Here is a 24543-nt window from a genome sequence, read left to right on the forward strand (position 1 = left end):
AAAGTGAACACAGTACTTGAGGTGTGGCGTCATCAGTGCCAAGTACAGGAGGACAACCCCTGCCTTGGTTCTGCTGGCTACACTATTTCTGATACAGACCAGGATGCCATTGGCCTACTTGGCCACCCTGGCACACTGCTGGCTCATGTTCAGCACACTATCAACCAATATGCTGTGGACAAGAACAGTTAACCCCAGGGACAACTGCTGTTGCAAAATTCAGGACCTAGATAACCTGACAGGTATACCTAAGAAACTGCAGCATGAAAGAAAGCCTGTGCTAGCAATTGTGATACAATTCATCCACGTCATATTTTTCTTCAAAAGTTAGTTGCTGCTTTATGCATGTATCAGATTTCTCCCCATGCTCCCCCTCATTTTATGGAAGTTCTCAGTTTTTTTCTCTGTAGAGCTAATATATGGAAGGATGAGTTGACTCTGAGGGCACCTGGCTCTCAGCTGTTCCTAAACCATTGTGGTGCAGTTGTTGCTACAGTTCTACTGACTGTGACAACTTGTAAGCCCATTGCCCTCTCTCTCACCTGTGAGTGTCCAAACTTACAATCCTAGAAGGCAAAATGTAAGAAAAAACAAAATTAAATCAATTTGTCTGGGCATGCAGAGCCCTCTTCACCCCACAGATGGAGAACAGATAATACTGCTTTGATGAATCCTTTTCACCTGGAAACACAGGGACAGGGGAAGTGAATCATGTCATTAATTCCTGCCAGTTTCACGAAATTGCCTCATTTTTCTCTGTTTCCTCTTGGGATCCTCCTATCTGAAGCTAAAATCCCCAGAGCTACTCTCCTTTCATTGCCTATATCAATGCCAGCCTGAGAGAGTCTGGAAATACCATGGTAGTACTACACAGGATGAGGCTGGCAATACCTTTTCAGCTTGTGTGATGTTGATGAAAGGATATCAAAATATTGCCACAGTATTTATTCTTTGAATAATGGGTGAGTCAGCAAAGGCAGGATTTTTTTCTGTGTTTCTTATCCTCACTGGCCCTCCTCTGCAGACCAGCTCACCTATAAGGTGTGCAGATGGAAAGATCTCACTGAAGAAACCAGACCTTTCCCTTTGATGGACACAGCAAAAGAAGGTGCTCTGCACTGGCACCTTGCCATGGAGAGCCAGGTGCCTTCTGTGGGGAAGGAAACAGGAGACTGCTCCCCTGTCATTGCCCTCATTCTTGAGGGCTTCCCAGGAAGATGGTACTTGCCCAGCTCCATCAGGGAACAGTGACAACAGAGCAGAGGCAGCTCTGAGGTCAGAGTGGGTGACAGGGTCTGCAGACCCACAGTGCTGTCTTGCACTGCATCATCTTACTCTGGCCTCATCTGCACTGGGGCTGCAAGCTTGGATGTGGTATCACCTTGTCTGTCAGCACTGTAGGTGTCAAGCAGGGAAGCTGCATTCCTCTGCAGGCTCTGGCACCTTCCAGTGGGGTCATTACATTGAGCCAAGTGCCATGTTTCTCCTCACTCCAACTCAGTATTGCACTCTCACACAGAACTGTAGCACCCTGCTGAATGACACCAGGATATTCTGACTGGATATCACTGCTAGGTTGACTGCTACCTGTACAGACAGGAGGGATGTGCAGACCTTTCCCTTCTTTTGTTACAGTTGCTCCACACATGAGAAGCAAAAACCATACTGAAGATTGTTTAGTTCAAGTCCTGCCTCTCCTGGCCAGTGGCAGTGGCAGGAGGCTCACTGGTTTTAGAATCAGCAAGATGAATGGTGGAGAAGCTTCTGGATTCCCTGAATGCAATTTTTTGTTTGTTTAATTTCATAACATTCATCTCAATTAGTCTGTTCCTTTGTCTTACCTCATCAAGAAGTCATCAGGCTTCCTAGAAAGCAATACATAACCCTGGCTATTGGTGGGATTTTGTAGGATTAGTTTAGCGGGATGTTTCCCTTGGTCACCCACCCCCCCCCCACACACACCCACATCCACACCCATACCCACACCCTGAGGATTCAAGTTATAAACCATCTTCTGTATGACCTGATATGTCTATCTGACAGTTAACATTAATTTAAAAGCACTGATCTGCAATTAATGTTGTCTTTCCTCAGGCACAGTAAGTACAGTAGCTTCAGCTCTGCAGCTGTAGCTGGGGAGCAGGAGAACCCAGGAGTATCAGCTCACATAGGAAAGTCACATGTCCTGATTAAAATCCCAAATGCAGGGGCAACAGGAACAACAAAAATAACAAAGCCTGCAAATGCCAAAGTTTGTCTTCAAGTCTAAATTTCTGAAGGACAGCTTATGAAATGGTAACAGAACAACTACTACAACATGTTCCTGTGTCAGACTGTAAGAAAATGTCAGGATGATATCTGTATATTGCACAGATTTTGCTCTCTACAGCTGAGAATATTGTTTAAACATACAAGGAATACATAAATGCCAAACTTTGAAAGAGGAAGCTGTAGACTGTATAATTAAGCACTATTTTACAGTCACTAGCCAATCAAGATTTTGCAGTTAAAAATGTGTCACTGTGTTTTGTAACTAAAGATAGAAACATAAATAACCAGGACTCAATTCATAAAGACTTAAAAGTCCCTGCTTCAGCCAGGGCAGGTGCATGTGTCAGGGCTAAGTGTATCACATCCTGGAACCAAGTATGAAATAAGTGTTGACCTCCTGGCTTGGATATGCAGCTGGTGGAAGCCAGGGGGGAGTGCAGACTGCTGCCTCCAGATGTCTGTTTCTGTAATTTTTCATTCTTTTTTCCCCTCTGTCACAGGTTTCATGTTGAATTGCAATGCCTTTTAATTAAAACACCTATAATCTGAAAGAAGTTGCAAGCAGCTCTCTGGCTCACTTTCCCCTTATGCCTGGTTAGGACATTCCTAGCCTTGTTGCATCCCGTGCTTTATTCAGGCTACATATTCTGGGTCATGTAATTTCCACTCTTATAGGAGGATCATAAAACCATTAACATAAATACAGTTGTATTTGGTCAGGCTGGCAGCCCATCTCCCCAACACCTGTTTCTGAGTGTGGCCAACAGCAATGCCTACACATAAGCAGAAGAGGACCTGAGACTTTTCCTGAACACTGTCACACATTTTGTAGTTCAGTGACTTCCTTGCCAGAGGTCTTAGTACCTGATAACATTTGGGTGGATTTTTCTTCCATGGCGCTACACGTTTGTGTTCTGCATCTGTGCAAACTTTTCACATCCACAGCCTCCCACAGCAGGGAGATCTAAATTTTATGAGAAAAGCACCTCTTCACCCCTATTGGAACAAAGCAGCTACTAATCTCTTTTGATGACATTTATGCTTGTGTTGGCAAAGACAAAGAACAGTCAATTTGCTGGTCGTTTTTCCATACCTCTCACAATTCTACAAACATTTGTCAGATCTCCCTTCAGACACCTCTTTCTCAGGCTGATGAGCCCTATCTGACTTTGCCACATCTTGTAGACAAGCTGTTTTATTGACCTTTTCCTAAACTTTCCCAGTCTCTTTCATCAGTTTTGAGACTTGCACATGATATTGAAGTGAGATGCACCTAAGGGATAATGAAGTGATCCCAGGACACTCTGTTTGCCTCTCTGTCCCTTTTTCCAGTGTGACTATTCTAAACAGTGCACTTGCTTTTTTTGACTCCTATTCAGACAGACCTGAGAAGTCCACCCAAGGATCTCTTCAATTCATTTGTGATAAGTCAGATCTCACTGTTTGTTTTTATCCTCTGCTGACCATCTTTCAATGAACTGTTCATCCACGTAAGGGCTGAATTTGGTTACAGGCCATCAGAAGAAGCCTTTAAGAAGCCTGACCACACTCTATGAATCTAAGTTCCATTATCCCAATGCCTTCAAAGCATTTCAGGAGGTTTATGAGGCAGGACTTCTCTTTAAAAAAGTCATAGTGACTCCTCTTCAGTATATTCTATTTTTCCTTCCTGTTTTTTTATCACAATTTCTAATAATGGTCTCAATTAGGCTCTGCTAGTTCCTTGGATGTCCTCCAGAACCCATTTAGAAAATTGATGTCACATCTGTCAGCTTTATAGGCCTCAAGGCCTAAGACAGTTTCAAATGAGGGGTTGGACACTGCAGCCAGTTCTTCAGCTACTTCATCTGCAAGCTCTGGCAGAGCCCTTGAGTGAACATCACTCACTTGCCCAGAAGTATCAAGGTTCATTTTGCTCTTGTGTCCATAGTTTCTTCTACAGTCTCTTCAATCAGACAGATCCTCTACAGGTCCCCCATAAATAAATAAACCTTCTTAGGTTTGTCCATGAGCAGCACACTTGTCTTCTGTCATGGCCTTACCTTGTCATTTACAGTGATAATCTATGGCTCAACAGACAGTCCTACTGCTAAAGTGTTTAAAAAAGGATTTATGAGCTTTTCCCCATTTACAGCCTGTTGCTCTTCAATTTTATTTTTTATTTTTTGGCCTCTCTTATTTATTTTTACATTTAACCTGCCAGAGTTTACAAACCTTCAAATTTTACACTGGACTTTAACTCAGCTATTTGAAGGATGCTTTCTTGTTTTTAACAAACACTACCTAATACCTTTGTTTGGCCTTGCCAGCCAGCTTCCTTTCTTCACCTTTCCTCGATCTATGGTGGACACTTTGTGTCACTAGCATTAAGGCCAGTAGAAGGCAAAAACTCCCATTTAAATTCCGAAATCTGTCAAGCAGCAGCTAATTGTGCGTATGCATGCATGTCCAAAGCTGAACTTCTGTCCTCTGGAGCACAAGCCAGCTGCCAGCAGCATGGACTTGTGCATTTTGACAGCAGCTGAACTAAACAAAAGTGGCATGTCCTGAATCCTCCAGTAACAAGGCAGAAGACAGACACAGCAGTTAGGAGGCTGATGAAACCAAAGCTTAGGGGGTTCAGAGCTAGAAAGAAGAATGTGAAGATCATGTATGGTGAAGAAAACACTGGAAGTAGAAAAAGATCCTGGAGATGAAGGAGATGCGTGGAGACGAATGTCAGGGGATGCCCAGTGATCTTGGCCAAAAATGCACAAGAATGTAACTGAGAGGAGCTGCACAGCATGAACTGACAACTTTCACCCTGACAGACCTCCACCGTGTCCTTGCCAGGAAGGGAAGGTGAGAGCTAGTGATGTAATGCTCTGGGGAAAGCAAATGTGTGAGAGACCAAGGAGTTAAAAGTTCTATCTTTTTAATTCTTAAATAAATGCAAATAAACATCAGTATCCAGATCTGCTATGAGCTGTCATTTACTGTGTCTCAACTGTGACAGGTCCTTAACTAGTCTCAATATGCTGTCAAGGGTTTAATGTCTTTGGTTTCCTTCTGCGGTTTCATTCTGATTTGTTTCCTTACTAGGTGTCAAATGGTCTTACCAGGGATGGGATAAACAACTCCTCCTCCAACACACAGCTGCAAGGAATCCTGTCTTGAGAGTTAACATCTGTTTTCCCGCCCTGAATTTTAATTTCTCTCCACCTGGCTCTATCCAGACCTGTAAAATAGTTCTGGACTGATGGGTACCAAATGTTTTTCTCTTTGCTTTGGTAGACTGTCCATGCTGACAGCAGCTAACAATTCCACTTCAGGGCTCAATGTGAGGATGAAAAGCTGACAACTTTACTGAAGATGGCAGGTCCTCCCTTTTGTTTTGAATTGCTGAGGGCCCACTCTCCTCTCTTGTTTCAGATTCCTAATTAAGCACACGGAGGTGATGCTTAATAATGCTCTAATAGGCATAAGGACTCAGAGCCCAGCAATCGCATCAGCCCAGTGGTCATGACACTTTGTCTTTGCCAGTGGTCAAGTATTGTGAGGAAATATGCCCAGGGGAGTTCTGAAAGAGCCACTCGTAACATACTTTAAGAGAAGTGTTCCCTGAAGCATTAGTTTTTGGTTGTTTTTATTTTCTTCCTTTTACTTCCAAGTACTTACATGGAAATCTTCATGTACAGGCTAGCAAAACTCTAGTTTTTACTTTCTGTATCAAATTTGTAGTACCTGCTGCATTCTCTGCTTTGGAATATGTTGTTCTGCCTTGTAGGGCTAACTCAGGCTCTCCAAAGGTGGTGCTGTCAGGACAGCATTAACTAGTTCTGACACAGAGGACCTGAGTGGGCAGGAAGGTTGTTGGCCCTAGCCCTTGTGTCAGTAATACCTGTTTCCAGAAGCCTGAAGCTGCAGGAATTGCACCCTTCTGCCCAAAGTACTGTTCTTGCCAGCAGAAGCTGAACTTTCCTTCCCCTCTATAATCTCTATTCCTTCCCTGCTGCCCTTTGTACATCAGCAGGGACAACATGTAATGCTTGTGTTGTTTTTAAAATCAAGAAGCCAGGATATGCCAACACCATTAATCTCACCTTTATCCAAAGGCTGTTCAGAAGGTAATAGAGTTTTTCAGTGACTGAAGGATGTGATTCATTATCTCATATTACCTGTGAATCATAGAATATCCTGAGTTGGAAGGGACCCACAAGGATTACTGAAGCCCAACTCCTGGCCCTGCACAGAACCATCCCCAAGAATTACACCATTTGCCTGAGAGAGTTATCCAAACACTTCTTGAACTCTGTCAGGCTTGGTGCTGTTACCACTGCCCTGGGGAGCCTGTTCCAGTGCCCAACCACCCTCTGGGTAAAGAACCTTTTTTCTAATATCTAATTTAAACCTCCCCTGACACAGCTTCATGCCATTCCCTCAGGTCCTATCACTGGTCACCAGAGTCCACCTAAGTCACCTGGTTTCTATTTGTTTTCCGATCTGAAGAAGTGACTGTTTACCTCTATATGGGTAACTCAGGTGAAGAAGTTGAAAGGGACACAGGAACAGAGCTGTGATTTGCACTGTAAACACCCCACAAAAATTTTTGATGTCTTTCTATTACACACATCCAGCTTCATGCAGAAGGAGTGCCTGGTCTGTAGCTGGGATACTGAACGCTTTGTGCCAAAATAATGAAGACTAGTCAGGACCTACTGTGCAAGGTCTGGGCTGTGCTCTGGGATTGAAACTGTCAGGTTGGCACCAGTGCAGACGAACAAAGGGAGATAAACTCTGGAAGAAGGGCTGGAGTCAAGGAGTTGAAGAGAGAGAACACTGGTAGTCAGCCAGAGATGCACTGACAATACTGCAAAGGAAATCTGGGAAGATATGGGGGACATCCCAGCTCTGATGAAATGTTGTATCTGCCAGTGACTTGAAAAACAGGGTGAAAGCAAAAGTTCAGTTCAAGACTCAAAAATAGCTTACAAAGGCTGAGAATAATTTAAGAAAATTAGAACTTGTTATGCTTTGATAAGTACTGAATACTTCCTCATGAATATAGACAGGTCATTGGATAACACAATTGAAGGCTAAATGTGTATGACAAAACCAATGTGCCATATGTTAGAAGTAATTTAAGCTATTCATAATCTTTATTGAAGAAAATTAACTAACTGCTCAAGACAAAGACCTGTTCATTATTGTAGGCAGTTCAGAAAGAACACTGTGCATTGTGCAGCTGAAAGTGCAAACAAAATATTAGGACATGAAAGTAAGAAAGATAATGATAATAAATTAATAGTACAGTCTCCCCTGGAAAATGCAGCTAGTTTGAGTCACTTGACCAGAAAAGAAAAATAAAACTAAAGGAAGATTAGAGAGATCCAGAGGTGGTGATGATGGCTCTTTGACCATCATTTCTATTTCTGACTTCAAGAGAAATAAAAGTGTGCAATCGTTTAATTGTTTATGACACATTTAGTGATTTGTGGGAAAGAGGTGATATTCTCATAGAAGTAGAGACCTCTGCCTCTGCAAAGGCAACTGACTTTATTCAGATCTCCAAAGAAGTACAGGACATCAAGCTGACATGACAAATGTGCTGATTGTCATATTGTACCTGATAATTAGTTTGGTTCTGCTTCTGCCAAGGATATGAGATCCCTAAGCAGAGGAAAGCTGGATCTCCACCTTTTCCACTGGCCATTGCCCTCTCCTTGCAGAGAGACAACAATGGTGTTGATGTGTGGACCCATGCATACATTTTGTCCTTTCTTTGTGAGAAATGGAAACTTTCAGAAACTGGGAGAGGGAGGAACTCAGGTGGACTGTGTTGGAAGCACTTTACTTGCTCCTCAGAGGAGGGTGCCTGGTGCCTCCCTTGTCTCATGCTACACTGTGATTGGGAGACTGATGAAGCCTAGTTTCCTATGGCAAGGACCAACTTTACTGCTTGCAACTGGGATTAACTTGATGGGATAGCTTATGTGATCTTCTCGCCAGCAGACAAGGAATGCTGCTGTCCTGACTCAAAACTGATGCAACTTTGCTGTTTTCTTGACAGTGAAAGGTGACATAAGTAAATTAATAGCTGCTACAGCAGTAGAAGCAAGCAACTTAATGTCTAAGGCCAGCATTTCAAAATGGGACTTGATATAAGAAGGGACTAATTTGATTTAGGGTCAGATTTACTACAGTACTGTATTTACAAAGATGTCCAGAAAGAAATCAAAAGCACAAACTTAGTAGACTTTACAACAGCGGCTGCACAAGTCAGGTCTGTAGATGTCTCAATTCCATTACAAATCTGAGTCTAAAATACTTCTTAAAGACCTGCCTGATGAGTTACAGAGGTACCCAAAGGAATCAAGAAATGATCTTATATTTTGGCATTGCATGGCTGCTTTTCTGGACTGATTTAACCATCAATTAGGAGGTCAGAGGACACAGCAAGAATGGGACCAGGATATTTTGTTTCCTGAAGGTCCTCAACAAGTTATGTTTGCCCTGTGTACAGCTGCAGTTCCAAATGCAATTACCTATGGAACACAAGTCCTGAGCTTGTACTGCGTAATGCTAAGCCGACAGTGAACAGCACATCACTTATGTGTGCAATGATAAAGAATACTCATTTCACAAAGTGTGACTAAAGATTTACACAGGAAAACATTGTGTGAAATAGAGTCAAATGAAATTCAGTGCAAATATGTACTTCAAAGTCAAACTTTAAAATGTGACCTTCAAGTGACAGTTACATTTTTAATTATAATTCCTTTTTTAATGGGGAAAAGGGAAGACAAATAATTTTGAGTTTGTCAAAATGCTTGTTTGGACAGTGTTTTTTCAATTCACTGCAATTAGTGAGTCTGACTAACTCCAGGGAGAAGAGAGATGACAAAAGAGTATTTACCTCTAACATTTTTCTTTTTTCTGTTTTAAGATCCAGCTGTATGATGGCATCCCAATACATCTGTATAGCCCAAAGCATGATATTGTACTATTAGTTCCCTAGAGTCCAAAAGAATCCTTCCTACAAGCAACTTCAGGAGTTAAGGCTTCTGGAGTAGCCTTGGTCCCAGTTCACAGCAATCCCAAACAGACTGAATCTGATCTAGTAGCTTTCTTCTGGAGAGAAATGACTGGAGTGACAGCATCTTTTCCCTCCCTACAAATACTGCGAGCATTAGTGCAGTCCTAGAAATTGGTACAAAAATCATGGTAGCAAAATGAAAAATCATGTTTGTGGAAAAACCCTAGATGCAGGGTATAATGCTCTATAAAATCAATCAGGACTAGTCTCTGCCCCAGTGATGTACTACACTGATGACAGAAGTCTCTATATACAACAGACTGGAAAAAAATCCATGGAAAAGCCAGAGGAAAGCACTGACTGACTGTACTGTATGTATCATAAACCTATTATTAGTTCAGAATTTTGTTTGTGTTCATTAAAATAAAAGCTCATTAATTAAGGACTAATGATTCGTTACTGTCTTCATCATACAAATGAAGCTCCAACAGCAGTAGTTATTACGATGTGCTTTAAAAGCACTAATCCAACACAGACCATCCAGCCAAGGCTGTGAAAAACAAGTGTTATACTAACAGAAAGTACAACATAAAAGAACCTGTAGAACAAAGAAGAAAAAAATCACCAGGCAACATATTAAGAAGTTCCTCGAACATATTAAAATTGAAAGGTGTCAGCTATGCCAGATCCTCATGACACAAGGCTGTAAGAGACAGCTAAAGAGGATGGAAAGCTGAAGAGAGAGCTAAGGAGAAGCAGGAAAGATAAATTAATTACCCTTGCTATCAGAAAAAAACCCATGGACATTCTTATCCCAAGGGCACTTGTTCTGGAGCCATAATGTGACATTAACTGAGGTAGAAGGTCCTTAAAAAGTGATTAGAGAGCAGCCTGAGCAATTTAAATTGGATCTAAAAGGCTGACAGAACCAGACAGAGAGTTCGTCACAGCACTCCATAAGCAATAAAGAGAGCACTAATACAGCAGGTTTATGATATACATATAAAAATGCCACTGGCTTTGAAAGACAAAGTCAATATGCTATCTACTATTATTCAATACAGCAATTCCAGTCCACTTTTCTGCTACACATGCACATATAATGCACTCCCAACAGTGTGCCCCAAGTTCCCTTTCACAAAAGTTTGTGAAAGGCATGAATCACAGCCAACTCCTCTTACAGAGGCTTGGATTTCTGCTCTGGGCTCCAACAGCTGCCAAGCAAAGGCAGTACTGTGAAAGGCAGAGGGATGTCCTCTATTTCCAAAGGCTAGTTAGTCTGACATCAATCACAGGAAAAACAGTGGGAAAACAAGAGTTTAGGGTTGAGAATCAATTAAGACAAAACTATAGGACAGAAACATAATTGCTGCCAGCCAACAGGCTTTGAGGAATACAATCTTAACTCCAAGTTTGGCTGGCAAATAAACTCCTTCAAAGGTGAAATATCTGAGCTTTACATTTAATGTAAAGCATCTGTTCATGAATCAAGAATTGCCCAACAGATATGAACAGAGACAGGTCATTAGTTCATGGGGAATTCCTCCAGCCTCAGTAAACAGCCCACTGTTTCCCAATATGTTCATCAATACTCTGGCAGCAGATACAAAACACGGCTGGGAAAACGTGCAGAAAATTCATGGATGAAGGGAATGGTAAATAATATTCAAGACAAAGAATTTTCCCCAGACATCTTCAAACATCTGTGTTTAATACTCTGAAATTCCAACTTATGCATCAAGTCATAAGAAATTCAAGCCACAGGCACCGAAAGGGTACCACATGCTGCAGAGTATTACTGGAAACTTAATGTGACCTTTCCATTGCATGCTGTGGCAAGGAAAGTTTATGTACTTTGTGCTCCTACAAATGAAGAAGTAATAAGAGTATGCAAATGTGGGATTTTTTTCACTGTCTGGCTGTGCTAGTTTGTTGAAGGAATACTAAATATATGGCAAAAAGAAGGATGAGCAAATGGACAAGACTCAGAAATAAAGCAGAAAACATATTTTAGAACTAAAAGCCCACTCTGTTTAAATTATCAAAGTAAGAATGAGGAATAATTTGATCAATGTGCATAAATACTGTATGGAGAAAAATGATACATACTTCATCTGGGCTTATAAATCTAATGGAGCAAGGCCAAGTAAGGACCAATGAAACTAAAGGTCAGTTAAATCCCAAGTGGAAATCAGACATGATCTCTGACAAGAGATGTGACCTGCTGTGGATCATACTAATTAAAAAAAAGGTCTACAAGTCAGCATGTCTTTGAGGAAAATAAATCTTGCAAAACACAAGTTTGGCTGTTAAATACAGCCCTTCAAAAGTTAAATACTTAGGTTTTACATCCACCAATGTGAAGCATCCCTTAGCTGGATCAAAATTACTTACTTTCCTGAATGTGGCACAAACTTACATAGTTTATTATACAAAGGATTTTAAGCTGCATGATCATTTGGAAAGGGACATTTTTGGGTTTCTGTTAAGATTTTGTGAAAGGAGATGGTTTCTGGACAAAGACAATGGTACAGGTACAACGAGAGCTAATTTTCTGTATTGTTAGACAGTATTTTGTACTGTACTCTACATGCTGCTGTCTTTAAATGCAGCCACAACACAAAAAAAATATCACAGCCACTTAGTCTAGACTTAATGTCATAATTGCTTTGGTTTTCACTAGTAGCAAATATACTATGAAGTCCATTGGGTACAATGACCCAGGGTGCTGTGCACAAATGGTGGAGGATCTATTGGCAAAAGTCCTGATCGAGTAAATAATGCTTTAATACTCTTGGGATGTCATCATACTGCACAATAACTATTATGGTGAAGTACCTAACAGGGCTTTTTTAATTAAGTCTAAATTTAATAATACATAAAGACTTGTCCAATTTTTAAAGCTATGAATAATAGAGCCAAAGGTTACCCCCCAAGCTCAGTGTTTTCAAGTAGTGTAATTCATGTATATTGTCTTGTGTAATCAAAGTGTGATTGAAATGCCTTTTCTGGAAGGTGTTTAATGTTGCCTCTACCCAGCCGTGCAGAGAACAAAGCTATGTGTCCCCTTGCACCCATTTGCTGTTGCTCTCTTCTAACAGCCCTTTATGGATCAGCCTCTTCAAAGTCTGAAAGCTGCATCCTGCACAGAGCACTGCTGATATTGCTTTGAAGAGCTGTGCCTTTTTCTAAGCCAGGAGGAAGTCATAGCTTTGGACTGCAAATTCTATCCTATTTGCAACTATAGGATGAATTACTTCAATGCGTGGGTAAGCTGCCTCTCTTTGTCAGAACAAGAACAACTGACTCTGCACACTAGGTGTCATTTCCTTTAACAAAACCATGGTAATTCATGAAACCTGAGTTCAGTGGTTATTTATAATCTATACGCGAATTACTATCCATGAAAAAGAACAACAAAACAAAAAAGTCCCAAAGTTTCCTACAGTCACACTGAATTGACTGAACTCATGAAACTTGTTTTGGACATTCAGATTGGGCATCTGTTGCAAATGCAGTCAGAGGTCCCATCAGTGGTCAACTAACATCCCAGTAGATTCACTTTTACTGTGTTTGGGCACAAGTTCCACTTGGCTACTAGCTTAAATCTGGGGTGTTTTTTTCCATTTCCTTTATCATTATAAGTCTTGGACAACAAACAAATCTCAAGTTAAGACTTTGATTTCTAAAATCCTTCATGTAATTCCTCCATGTAAGTCCTTTCTGAGCACAGCATTGCTTCTAGTCCAGTAGAAAGATCACTCTTAAAATTCTGCAAGTCAAAGGGATCACCATAAAATGTAGTTTGTTCTCCTTCCTTCAAACTTCACCCACTGTATGGAGTAACACCAGCCCTACACAGTGCATGAAAGTTCACTTTGGAGATAAAACTCTGTGACTGGTTAGTAAAACAACTGTGAAGATGGCTGGCTACCCAGAAAGAAAAGAAATAATAAACTATGCTATGGTTATCATGCCTTTGAAGTTAGGTTCAACCCTACCTCAGAATAAATGGAAATCAGCCAAGTCAGAGAAAGGGTTATAAAATGGAACTGATTTTTTATAATCTGGTTTGTTTCCTTATCTCACTTTATAAGTGTTTTTAGGAAGCTCTCAAAGTGCTCTTTGTCACCAGCTCCATTTGTGAGTAGCATCAGGAAAGGTCAGTCCTAGAAGAAACCTTACATCCTTACAGAGACATGCTGTGTATTTGTGAAAGATACTGGTGTCTGATATCTTGATAATTCAAGTGATAATTACTATCTGAAGTCACTACAGATAGACATCTTGTGGAGTCCTCCCTTAAATCCCATGTCCACTATAGGCTGGAAAATTGATTTATCTTCCCCAAGTGACAAAGGTACTTCATGAAAGAGCTTCATAAATACAAGAAAACAATGCTCTTCAAATACACTTTTGTTGCAATGCAGCATATAAATGACTGTATAAGAACAACTTCTATGAAAAATTCAACATTTTGAATATGGGCGGGAATACTGTGGGTTTTGTCAGCAGGTGTGTGCTACCGCAATTCAAAAAATATAAGCCATTCTTTACCAAGTAATTAACCAGAACTCCTTTCTTCACAACCGAGAGGCTGTGCTGAAGGCAGTTCATTTACCCTTCTTCTGGCAACCTTGTCAGTGAGAGGATTTCACAGCACATTTTCTACTGGTGACATTCTGACTTACCCCCTTTAGTAAGGTCCAGTTGAGTCTTTCTCCTTTTAGTTGCAGAGGCATCTAAATAATACCCCATTTATTGTCTGCTTAGTTGAAGATCTCACAAATTATGTTCTCTGCTGATGGCAAGCTGTTATCTCCGAACTGATGAATAAGCAATCATCTGTTATTGCCCTTGTGGGGAAATAGCTGTGTTTACTCTATTGACCCACATGTTTCTGTGTGTGGCTCAAGTTGTCTGCCTCTCAGCTTGGTATCCTGCAACAGAGGCACACTGCTTGCTTTCTCTTCATAACAAATACGTCTCCAGTGCATTTGTAATGAAGACTAGGTGAAGCTTTGCAGTTGCCTGATATTCAGTAGCTTCCTCTGTCTTCCTTGCAATTCTTCCCAAATGGCTAATTTTCACACCAGCCACACTCAATAGCTGTTCTGATCTTGTTTAATTCTATATACTGCAAAGCAGCTGCTTTTGAATTGTTCAGACAGACCTCTATAGTTTAACAGACACAAAATTTTATTAGATAAGCCATTAGGCTCAAAGGTCTGGGGAGACAAATGTCATCTAAGGCATCATTTACCTCTTTAAAGCCTTGCAGAATCAATTTCCAGCCAGGGAGACGTACCTAAATGTAAAGCTAGACAGGCACCAATCCATTTTTACCTCTTCATAATGCCTATCACCAGCATTGAAGAAGGAACTGTTGGCTTGGAGGTGCACAGGTGTAATAAAGGTGTTGCTAGGTGAAGCCAATTCATATTTGGTTTTGTTTTGTGGAACAGCATATGGCAGCTTTTCACTAAGTCTGAGGTCAGTCAGATTTCTAGGCACAGAATAATTTACAGGAGCACACCTTTAACCTGCAAATTATCAGCACAACACATTTTTCAGCCAGTGCAGTATGCTTTGCCTTGGTGCATAGAAGGGCTCTCATTTTTCACTCATGCCAAAGTTCACAGTCTACAATAACCACAACCTGCAAATTGCCTACGAGTCAACCCAAGAATGCACTGCTCCATGACTCTGTGCCTGTGCACCTTAGCCTTCTCAAGTCCCTGGGAGCCTTTCTTCCCCATTTAGCTGCAATGCTTTTACTGCAAGACAGAAAGAGAGGCCCATCAGCTGCTTCTTGGCAATCATCAAGAATCCAACTCAATGAGCAGCAACTGAGTGAACCATGTCTGAAGAAAAGACAGGTCTTTCCTCTTCTCACACAGAAATACTATAAAGTAGTAGATATTTGCTTTGTGGACAGATTAGGATCCCCTCCTAGTCTTCTCCCTATTTTTTTCAGGACCACACAGTGTTTGAGGTGAGACAGAGACACAGACAGGCTTCTGTAAATGCTCAGAGGGGAAGTGAAAAAAGAACACATAGACTGTTAGAAGTGACCATGGAAACAGCCACATGGGCAGAGATCAAGAAAATGAAGGAACTTCAGGGACTTAGGAAATCTTATCAGGGAATATATTAAGACAAAAGGACTTCAAAAAGCAGATTGTTTGAGCTGTTATAGAGAAACAAGCCAAAGATGCAGGGAATTTTGACAAAGAGGCAGAATTGATACAGCAGTTCAAAGACCATGTCCTACCTCTTACCATATCTTCCCACAGCTATTCCATAGCTTATGGGAGAGGCCGTGTTTGGGGGAGGTAAGTCCACAAACCACAGAAACACAGAATTAGCTCAACACAATACAGTCTCCTAAAAAGTCACTACTCATCAGCAGAAGAGAATGGGCAGCCAGAGGTATTGGAGATCTTTCAGAGGATTCTTTTGTGCTATTTGCAGTCATACACTTTAATTTGTAGCACTTTTGGTAAAATTTTGCCTTGTCCAAAAGTGACAGAATTTAGACATTTTGTTCTGGATTGCCACACACTTTTTTTTTTTACCTGAACAAAACACTGCAAAAAGAAGTAATTGACCTGATCTTGTTCAATATTGCACAGGACACAACAATGGCACATGCAGAGAATACAATCTGCTCTTTGAGGGCATCTTGCAAAGGTGTGTGCTTGGATTATTTTCTGCCCAGCAGGGTAGATTCCTAAAACAAGAGAGCTCAGATTGCTCAGAGTAAGGGCAGTACAGACATCCTATTAAAGTGCCAGCTTTTCCATTTTCAGATAAAGGTCTCTGAAACCCCTGAGTAGCTCTGCACATGAAGTAAGTGGCACAGCTTCTTCCAGACATAGCCTGGAAGCTGTCCTGCCTGCTCATCATCTCAGTCTGTGCCTGCCTCTCTGCACATGCTGGGGACACCTGAGAGCTTGGGCTGGCCAGTCCCACTCCAGTGGGATGCCCACAGCCAGCTCAGAGGTACTGGGAAAACAAAAGGAAGCAAGATTGGGTTTATAGACAGGGTTTGTCACAGATCACTGATTCAGACAAAGAAAGTTACCAAGCAGCCTCTTACACAAGTAGCTACAAATAAGTAGAGACCAAAATTGGTAGTATTTAATATTTCAGATCAGGAGGCACAGGAAAATCCTGTGCTCTCCGTGCTGAAACATACTTAGAGCCTTCTTGAACTGTAGATGGTAAATTCTGAAAAGGAGAACAGAACTGCACTCAATTTAACCAACTCACAGTAATTCTGTGCTAGGTTTCCTGCTATCCAGTTCAAATGAACTGATCACTGATGCAAAAATGCTGGTTTTATATACAGACCTACACAAGCACGCTCTACATATTATATGGAACACATCCTTCAAAAGGTTTGTATTATAAGTACATAAAATAAGTAATTAGCAGATAACAGTAAAAACTCATGTGTTAATAGATTAATGTCATTGAAATGCAACAAAATTAAATGGTACACAATTAAATTGCAGAATGCATCATTTATCCTCCCCAGTCACTGACCCTCCTGGCAAGGGCTGCTCTGGACAGGAGCTCAGGCTAATGGAGCCAAGAAGTTCACCAGGTTCACCTTATCTGTGCCACACAGCATCTGGCCAGTAATTGCAGGCACACAACAGCTGCTGTCTCCAGTCACGGGTGTGGAGCCTTCCTACACTGTCCTTGCTCTCTCAGGTCTCTTTCCATCAAGAAAAGCTTGACCTGAGTGTGAGAAAGGGTGTAGGTGGTTAACATGACAGAAGTACCTCTGCAAATGAGATTGACTTTACTAGAAAGATTTTCTTCTGCCTAGTTGTCAGAGAACATCTCTCTGGAGGATGCACGTTTGTGTGGTGAACTCATTAACCTCAGGGCTGAGGAAAGCTTCCTGAGGGTAATGAGCCACAATGCCTGGTATGAAGTAGGTGTGCACACAGATTTGGCATTTACCTGCTATTCAAGTGTTTGATTTTGAAATGAAGTGAAAAAACACAAAAATATCAAATATGCTTGACAGCAAACACCATTTAATGGTAGCGATTTGAAGTATAGCCTGTTGCTTTGCAGCACTCCCTGCCCAGTTGTGTTATTCCCCACACACTGTTTGATGCCAGTTCCCTCCTTTTAGGCAGGCATATATACCGAAAAGTCTGTATCAACAGGATGCTTTACATTTTGGTGCATATATCCTTCAGCACCAGACAGGCAGCACAGAAATGGGACGTCATTCTTCCCAATTCTGGAATCTTCAACAAACACATGATTTTATTTAGCAACAGCATGATTATTTTGCTTTACTTTCCAAGCTGCCAAGGTATAAAGGAATGAATAAAACATACATTTATTCTGGATCATTTTTACTGACACTGTGAAAGCTAGAATTGTGACTTGCCCACTTCTGACAGTATTTTCCTGAAAAGTAGAATAGTTTTGGAAGACAGACACCTCAGAGAGAGCCAGCAATCACAGGATTCCTCTAAAAACCACTGTCAAACCCTGCACTCATCAACTCAGAGTAAAGTGGTTTTGGTAAACCTGATCAGGTACCTAGAGCAACACAAGTTTCCCATAAATGCCAAGACAAAGCCTTTTACTTTGAACTGACTGATGTTTTTGAGTTGAGTGAGATGAGACAGGAACAAATTGCAGTTCCCACATGTGAATGCTGACACAACATTTGCAGTTTGTGGCAAGGAGAGCCTTTGTTTTGCTTAGACTATCCCAAAGAGAGGAAATGACCCATGCAAATGGAGGTATGATCCTCCTTTTATTCACCTGTGTTGTTCTGATTTCAGGCACGTTTTTTGTGATGACCAGAGACAGGACAAAGAGAAATTATATATATTTGTCATATCATCATTTGATAGCCCATGTTAATTGTGTTCTTTAAGAAGGCAGTAGATATTAAAACCACATACTGAATACCACACTGGATAACATGAGCAAACATATGGTAAGGTATAGAGTATTCATAAAGGATCAGAAGACAAAATGCCAGAATGCCATCCATGTGCCACAGGGCAGAATGCATTGAATGAATAGTAAATGGGACTAAATCATTAGTATAATTTTATCAGTTCACAAATATCACTACCAAATCAAAGGAGCTATCTATTTTCTGCCCAATAACCACACACTATTTTCCTTCGTTACTCAACCTGCTTTAGTTTGTTTCTATATAAGCTTAAAACTGTGGGGAAAAAATACAGCCTGTATGGAAAATTGCTGTGGGATTGCAAAAGATGTAAAGCTTGCCAAAGAAAATGAACTCTAAAAACTGTTTTCCTTGTTTATGTGCTCCCTCTAGGCCCTCTTGTTTATGTAAGGGTCAATATATGATCAAGTTACATTGCGTCAGCCAGGCTGTGGTAATTGTCTGTGTGTGCACTTTTGGCCCGCAGTGATTCCAAGGAAACTTTACTTGCTATAAGCTTCTTTCACTGCAGGCAAACCTAACACAACTTACCTTACATTTCCTGTGGGGTGGGAGCATGCACCTACTCACACACAGCAATACACTACAACCCAGGAGCCTTAAGCTGTGTCTGAGACCCAGGATCATGAAAGGCACCCTAAATGGCATCTGGGACAGCTCGTCTTTTTTCTGCAGGTAGATTGCACAGGCACACAAATGAAGGACTTACCTGCCATGCCTCAACCTTCTTAATGTCCGCACAGGACCCATTAGTGAAGAGCCCTTTCCCAGGGGTACAGGTATATATATCCTGCAAGGCATGGGCAATAGAATAGACTGCCAAATACACATTATAGGATATCCGCAAGTGTGTGTAGTCCATGTATGGTGTCTCCACACTAGTGATGTTCTCCTCCCCTGTGCACGGAGGTCGGAAGGCAGACGTTCCATTTCCAGCTCCCTGCCCCTCTTCATGGCCCTTATGGAAGGAAGCTGAAGCTGGAGAATTTTTGGACCCATCAGGGAGGTAGCAGTTAAATGTCTCCTCCCAAAATTCCTTAGCAAAGCCGTTGTTGGTGGATTTCTTGGGATGCACCTTCTGCAGGAACTCACGAAAGCCTGGGATCTGTCCTGCCTTCAGTGCAAACCCGATGGTGCTGCCAATGACACGGAAGAACTCCGGCATGGCTATTAGGGAAGAGCTGGCCCACGCCTCGCTCGCCAGCCAGATCTTGCCAGTGATGTTTCGCCTGACAATCTCTTTGATGAGAGGCTCCAGGTCTGGGCCACTGGAGAAAACAACAATCACCCTTGCTGTGGAGTTCTGGATGACTTCTACTACCTGCTGGATCTCCTCTTCATCTGAGTACTGGGAGATGAGCTCACTAAAATCAATGCAGATATCTCTCTCCTCTGCCTCTTCACGGAACTTTTCAATCCCTGGCCGGCCATAGTCATCATCAGCTGCAATTGTCCCCACCCAATTCCAGCGAAAGTACTCGATGATATCTGCCATCGCTGTGGCCTGATGCTCATCATTGGGGATTGTGCGGAGGAAGGACTTGAACTGGTTCTTGTTGCTCAGGAGGCGACTGGATGAGGCATAGCTGACCTGTGAGAGCACAGCAGACAAACAAAACACACAATAAAGTGAAGTGCCTAGAAATAAATTGTCTACATTTACCTAAAGTCACTGCCAACCTGTTTAACCTTGGGTGGGGCAAAGAGAGAGCTGAGCACCTCACTGCAGCCACATATTCTTAGCCTGTGATTGCACGTGGTCCACCCTGAGTGTTTGTATGTTCTTGTAGCTGTGCCTGTCTTACAGAGGCACACATACAGGAGCAGCTGCTTGCACCTGAGAGTCTGGAGCAAGTTTGTATCCACCTGCAAAGTCAAGGATTGGAGGGAGAGAGAAACTGACACTGGCTCAGAAGAATGGCAGAAGTGAAGAGGCGAACTACAGGTGGCCTACCTTGCTGCACTTCTTGCCAAATCCAGAAATAAAAAGAAAGTATCTTTTAGATAAATGAGAGCAATGCACATAATTAAGACAAACTGCAGACTTTCTCTTCTTGAACCAGAAATGAGACAACAGGATGGTATTGTCATCCTGAATGTACTGTGTGTCTCTCCTTGGCTCTGATATTCATCCCCACCCTTAAACAGGCTCCATCAGGTACCACATGCATTTTATATACAATCCCTGCCAGGTGATGTAAGAAAAATGCAATGCATGTCACTTCCCTTGATCCTACACAGTGTTGTGGCAATGCTAGTTTAGAATTATTTCCTGATTGCTGGCCAGACTCAGCAAAGAAGCCAGTAGGCATTCCGTGCTTTATAAGCCACCATGTTTTATGGTTAAAATTGGATTTTATTTCCTTTCCTAAAGCTATCAAGAACTATTCTATTTTCCTAATCAGAACAAGTGCCATATGCTCTTAAGGTACAATTTGATTTTTCTACAAGTAGGAAAAAATCCACAAACCCCAGATAATTATAGTTTAAAGATCTGGAAAACTTCTGAAACTCACTTATCTTTGCATTTTGAGATTAGTATCTGAATTCTTTAGGACAGACTCTCATTTGAAAAAGTCTTCTATAAACAGTTCATTTTGTACAAAGTGGTAATTTACAGAAAATCTTATCTCCTCCTTCACCTTTGGTATTTAATGCTTCTCCAAGAAGAAAGAAAAGTAGGTCTCCTAGTATGGTTTCAAGGGCCACAAGAGCAAATCCTTTCACAGAGCTCAGCTCTGCTCTGGACAGGCTCTTTCCCAGTGCTGCTCTCATGTCCCACAAGCTATTGCCAGGAGGTACATGCAAGGTATCCCAATCCCTTATGTGCTGCAAGAGTACCCTGAGGTGAGATACTGAGAAACAACAGAAGTCATAACATTTTCAGTGTCTATGTCAACAGAATGAGTAATGAATCTTACATTAACTGTAAAATACATCTCCAAGTTGTACTGAAATGCAGGGCCTAATAAACATGGATTTGCTAATGGCCTTGCTCTAAATGGCTGTGATCATTCTGCCCACCAATCTGCAGTTTAAAAGCCTAAGCCTACTTTCAGTTGTCTATCTTAACCACCTGGCTGAGATTTTGTTCCATCACTGAACCTTCTGACATCTATCCACTTCTGCAGCCTCTGGCTAAGGCTGCTGCGTCATAGCACAAATGCCATTCCCTGTTCAAAGCGAAAGTCTGAGAATTGCAAACATCTCTCATGTTCAGTCAAACCCACCAAATTGTCTTGGCTGCCCTTGTTCACCTGGTAATGTGATGTGTAAATAAACAATATCCCTTAGAATGCCATAGCATGGTGTTTATTACGTGCCAACTTCAATGCTACTCTGGGCAATACCTACACAGCACATACTGGTCTCGGCTTAAACCAATCCTGCTCTACTCAGAGACCAAATGCTCAGTTTTTCAGACTTCTGCAAGGGAGTCAGACTGGTAAAATTAAATAGACAAGATATATTACTGAGTACCAGGCAATCAAGAATCTTTCCTTCTTCATTTGTGGTGGAGATGCAAATTGGAGCCCTGGCTGAAGTAAAGATGTATCTCTCAGGATAGACTGAGAGTGCATTGTCACGCAATATTGTTATAATGACTCTTGTGAGCTCTGGCACCAGTATTCATTTAAGAATAGGAATTAGAAATGTTAGGTTATTCAAGGCAACACAAAAATGGTTAAGGTGAAGTACTTTTTCCAAAGTTGTCTTCAGTGTAGAAATCTAAAATCAAGAGCAACAATATTAGGCCATAATATACCGGCCTTGTACTTTGCTTAAGATCTTGGCAGAGCAACAAGCTTGTTAAACAAAAGGATGGGAACATGGATGCTGCCACTGGCCCCAGTAGAGTCAGAATGCAGCTAGAAAGATGCTGCTGGCACAAATATATCTCCACTGCACACCTCAAGACAAGGGGGTTCACAAACCCTGTTTTGGAGGCCCTAGGGCAAAAGAAAGGCAGGTCAGCTCAGCATAAACCTCCACAGCACCTTATCAGCACAAGCAACAACTTTACAGGTCACCTACTTGAATGATCAGAGATGCTGAGAGACCTAAAGAGTAGTTGGCAATGACTGAGTTTTGCCTTAAGTGGGCTCTGTGGGAGCTGGACATGACTAGAGTCACCATTGTGAAGTAACAACACAACTTCTCTGTCAGGGCTGGCAAGTGTCAATGACTGACCTAAACACCCTATATTCATAAACTAAGCCACTCTAGAGGACCCTAGTCCTCCTAGACTAAGTTGCTATTGGCCAAATTATTGGCTGCTCAGTAACCTTTGTGTTTGGGGACTGCAAATTGCTAGCAAGACATATTTGTAACATTAAGACATGCCCCTCACCCCCCTATTTTGTATTGTTTCTCTGTTTGAGTTTCCATTGGAAATGACAAAGATTAAACAATCCCTGTTTAATCTCTGCAGAGTGGAGAAGCAGACCACTTGTGTAACCCAAATAAGCGAGGTGGAAGCATACCTGAGGTATGTAAAAGAGTCCCAGCAGATTGGCCACAGCAGTAGAGATGCCAGAGCCGGTTGCCCCCACGACTGCAATGGTGGAAGGGATATGTTCTGAGCAGTTGCAGAATTCATCCAGGTTCAAGGAGTCTATCTTGTTCTGGGCCACAAAACTCAGTGTGGCCTCCAGGGCTTTAGAGACTGTGTTACAAGTGTCAAATATCCTGTATCCCAAGGTCATGTTGGGAAGGAGAGTGGGGCTACTGTTTATTTCTTCTATGGCAAAGATCATAGCCTGGAGCCAGCGGAAGCCTCGAAAATTATACCTGGGGGAGAAAAAATAAAAATAAAATAGAGTGAGAAGGAGGGAAACAGCAGAGAGGAGTCTAGGACTGAGGCAGAGTGAAAAATTACAGGTAGAGAAGGCAAAAGCAACTTACACTATTTTTTGTATCCTACTGAATCTGAAAAGTTCCTTTTGTCTTCAGTGGTTACAAAAGAGGCAGACTTATGCTATGAGGTTTAGTTCTAGTTTACCATTTTTCATTTTGGGAGTTCACTTCAGATGTGGTGAGGATGAGATGGATGAACTTTTCTAAGTCCCCTAAAATCTGGGAAAGTCTAGAGTATTGACTCTGGCCTCTCCTTTCTGCTCAGGACCCTAAACCTGGATGCCTGAGCAAGTGCTCTGACACAAAGCAACACGTACAAGTTTTCCTTCTGGCTCCTCTGACATGTTTCTGAATGCAGATGGCAGTGTCTGCTAAGCCTGTGCGGAGTGCAATGCTGCCAGGGACTTGGGCTCAAGGATACTCTCTCTGTCAGTTCCTCATGGCTTTAGGCAGGCAGAGCAGGCTGAGCCACAGCTCTGGCATCCTGCTGGATGCACAGGTGCCTGGGAGCTCTGCTCAGGGAAACGTGGCCTCACATCACACACTTCACTTTGTGAAGAGAGCACAGTCAGCCTGTTTATATCAGAGAACAGAGATATGCTGTGTCAATCCTAGTATAAATTACTAGCTTGTTAATTAGATAATTCAGTGCCCTCATTGAAGGAGTAACTTTTCTCATTATTATGGTACTCCCATATATTTGCTTTAGACATGAACCCAGAAGATGCCCTCAGAGCTGGTATGTGAAATTGAAACTGTTTTTTGAATCGTCCTCTCTTCTCTAAAATGGAGAAGCAGAGTTTTCTATCTTGTACTTGTACATGGAGCTAACTCAGAGGAAGGAATTGGTGCAAATGTGCTGCAGGACCCAGCAGCCCTCATTTAGGGCATTGAATGGGCTGGCAGTGAAAGAAACTGATGTGGAACAACTGCTTATCCAAAAAAAGAAACTTCTTTTTGGAAAGCAGCAGGAAGAAAGTATCATTGATACATGTTAGTCTCAAATTCTACTGTGTTTTCTCCAGTATAGTTGTGTACCTGTGAGGCTGCTGTGTTTTAAGGTAATTCAGCTGGAATGACAGAATCTTTCGTGGACTGAAACCTGCCCTTCCTTGGAATGCACTATGGGTCAGGATAGCAGTTAGTTTGCAGTTTTGTGTTGAGTTGCAGCTTAAAACAGGAAAATGTCAACGCTGTTATCCTGGAGATGCGATTGCAAAAGAGACAAGCCCCACAACTGAAAAAGAATGGGGAAATAGCCTGCCCAAGAACAGATTCTATATGAAGGAGTAAATTTTAGATTTCACGTAAGTTCCACTTTGAAATGCTTTGAGAATTGTTTCCATTACCAACGTGGATATTTCCAAAGATAAGCTTCATGAAATCAAAAACTATCAATGTCTGAGATGTATGACCTGAACATTTTTAATTACTGGAT

The 24543-nt window shown here is 41.7% G+C and overlaps 1 protein-coding gene across 1 annotated transcript in view; it reads right to left on the bottom strand.

Moving 5' to 3' along the window:
- The window catches only part of CASR (calcium sensing receptor), a 75534-nt gene that overhangs the window by 10846 nt on the left and 40145 nt on the right, over positions 1–24543 (bottom strand). The window contains exons 3-4 of the mRNA XM_071572054.1: positions 22733–23039; positions 18958–19839 (exon numbers count right to left, since the gene is read on the bottom strand). Of these exons, the coding sequence (XP_071428155.1) occupies positions 18958–19839; positions 22733–23039 (1189 nt within the window). The remainder of the gene's footprint in view (positions 1–18957; positions 19840–22732; positions 23040–24543) is intronic.

The sequence above is a fragment of the Pithys albifrons genome, chromosome 1 (genome assembly GCF_047495875.1).
Source record: "Pithys albifrons albifrons isolate INPA30051 chromosome 1, PitAlb_v1, whole genome shotgun sequence".
Lineage (NCBI taxonomy): Eukaryota > Metazoa > Chordata > Aves > Passeriformes > Thamnophilidae > Pithys > Pithys albifrons.